The following is a 2,299-nucleotide window of genomic DNA, read 5'->3' as shown; positions in this document are numbered from 1 at the left end:
AACGTCGGCTGCTTGAAGAGAGGGAGTGGACATGGTCATGGGAAGGTCCTTGATGTTTATAGAGATTGAGTCCATGTTAATGTTTTCTTTTATGGGTATCATAGACTCAAAGGATTTTTTTTAAGAAATTGCATCTCTGGGCTAGGAATCATGTGGAACTATAGTGTATAATGGCATCTCCAATGCTGATCCTCAAATTGTCCGCTTATATTTGGAGTTTTGGACCATGCGGTCCAGACGTAATAAGCCATTCAATACGGTACCCAACATTCTGCAGAGGATCTAGTAGTCAGTTTTCCGTTCCGTAAATTGAAAGCAAACCAAGGAGGGTTTCTGGGCGTCCGAGTCATTGCCATGCACGCATACAAACTGTAGGCCAGCACTCGAGATCCATGAAAGCAGCTCACAGGAGATTTGTGTGTGTGTGTGTGGAGGATTCATTCCTTTGGACCAAATAAAATTTAAACAAACAAAAAAACATTATATGGACTGGAGTTCTTTAAAATCCTTTTTAAAAATGCCTTAAACCAAAGAGGCCGACGAGAAGGTCATTGCGCTTGGCCGCTTGCCCGTTCAAAATGGCACGCACGATGTCAAGTGTCAAACCCCCGCAAAAAAATTAAAAAAATTCCCAAGCGTCAAACGAGAACGTGTGTGCGTGTGGTGTAAAAACCCCGTCAACACGACTAGTGGCACGCACTCTAGAACTCTACCGACCGGGTCTCGCTGTCGTCAGCTGTTACGGGCCTCTGGCGCGCGGGCCCGGGGCCATCCGGCCTCCCCAGCTGTTTCGGTCCTGGCTCCCGCACGATAAAACCGGGGCGGGTTCCCCCCCGTCTTCTTCCTCCCACCCCACATTTGACATTTCCCATCTGCTCCTCCTCCTCCAGCCGCGCCCCCGATCCCAGTTGCGTCCTCAGCGGATTCCACTCCATTCGATTCTCCCGAGGAGCAAATTGCCTCCCGAGATCTTCATCTCGCTTCGGATTCCTCTCGCTTAATTGGTTCCGGAGCTAGGCAAGAAGCGAAAGAGGAGGAAAATGTGCCCGCTGAGGGTGATACTCATCTTCCTCTCCGCCACCGTCGCCGGATTCTTCCTCCTCCGGGGCCTCAACGCCGACCCCGACTGTTTCCAAGACGGCGACGACGGCTCGGAATCTCCCAGGGCCGCCGTTCCCCTCCATTCCAAGGTACCCAACTAACCTTTCCCCAGTCTTGCCTACTTTTAGCCTCTTATTATATACGGACCTCTCACGTTTCTTGCCTAACCCTTCCAGAGGATTTCCAATTCATGTTCGTGCAACCAACGCTAGCGAATAATTTATGATAAATAAAATATAAAGTTGAAATAGCTGATAAATACGGAGTATATACGTGAAAGAAAAGTCAATTAATTAGCTATTGTGCAATGATGTATACTTGATATGGCTTGTTGGCAAGGCTCATTAGATTTCGAAGTCACCAAAATTAAACCATGGTTGAAATTTGCAATAACGTTGATCAACCATGTTAGTAGTTTGTGATGAGAATTGCTCCCTACCGTAAGCGGCCAATGAAGACTGAATGAGTATTTGCATCGGAATGCAGGTTGGTTCAGCTGTGAAAACCGGGTTCTGGACAACGGTAGACATGGCGAGCGGGCGGTACCTTTGGCGGACCCTTGTTGCGCCACCAGCGAATTCTGAATCCGACAAGGCCTGGTGACGACGAACTTCATGTTGTCTGTTTGACATTTGTGTAATGCGGGAGACAAGGGATGTGATGTGCGATACGGCGGTGATTGTAAATATGGGTTTTCTTTGTTTAAGCAAATGTGCAAATTGTTCATGTTTGAGCCTTGTGTTATATGCCAGGACTGGATTATTTTGTTTGAGCCTTGTGTTTTTGAGTTTTGACAAGTGGGGGCAGTGCTGGAAGTATGGATTTTGGACTAAGTTTGTTTCATCTTTGTTTGGTTTCGATTGGTTGAAGCATACAAGAAATGCCAGAAATGGGGATTTGATTATTTCCTAAAGTACAATTTTTGTTGCTTTTCAAATTGGGAGAAATTTCCTGCTTTGTTCTTGAGTTGTCCAGAGGAGATGTTTTTTCAATACTGAAACTTCAGAGCATCATATCCTGTATACCCCCACCCTGTGTCGACATTTGAAGCATACACTTTGTGATCTCACCTCCTGGGAAAGTTGCTTGACTGGTTGATTACCAATGTGAAAATGGGCTGTTGGATAGGGACAATCTCTTTAACTTGCAGCTGGAGTTACAATATTTTCTAGGTAAGACTTAGCCAATGAGTTGTTGG

General features: G+C 46.1%; 1 protein-coding gene across 1 annotated transcript; it reads left to right on the top strand.

Annotated features, from left to right (window-relative positions):
* Positions 1-827: 827 nt before the first annotated feature.
* Positions 828-2,014, top strand: LOC119300957. Its single transcript, XM_037577859.1, has 2 exons — positions 828-1,190; positions 1,588-2,014. The coding sequence occupies exons 1-2, from the start codon at positions 1,041-1,043 to the stop codon at positions 1,702-1,704; spliced, it is 267 nt and encodes an 88-aa protein (XP_037433756.1). The 5' UTR covers positions 828-1,040; the 3' UTR covers positions 1,705-2,014.
* The last annotated feature ends 285 nt before the right edge of the window (positions 2,015-2,299 follow it).

This window comes from Triticum dicoccoides, chromosome 5A (assembly GCF_002162155.2).
Source record: "Triticum dicoccoides isolate Atlit2015 ecotype Zavitan chromosome 5A, WEW_v2.0, whole genome shotgun sequence".
NCBI classification, from domain to species: Eukaryota; Viridiplantae; Streptophyta; class Magnoliopsida; order Poales; family Poaceae; genus Triticum; species Triticum dicoccoides.
The sequence above is the reverse complement of the archived record's forward strand: the minus strand, read 5'-3'. Positions and strand labels throughout refer to the sequence as shown.

What these genes read in the sequence shown, in the direction of transcription:
- LOC119300957 (XM_037577859.1), top strand. Translation starts at nt 1,041, where the DNA reads ATGTGCCCGCTGAGGGTGATACTCATCTTCCTCTCCGCCACCGTCGCC. An exon ending in CCGTTCCCCTCCATTCCAAG is followed by an intron (nt 1,191 to 1,587) that starts GTACCCAACTAA and finishes ATCGGAATGCAG; the next exon opens with GTTGGTTCAGCTGTGAAAAC.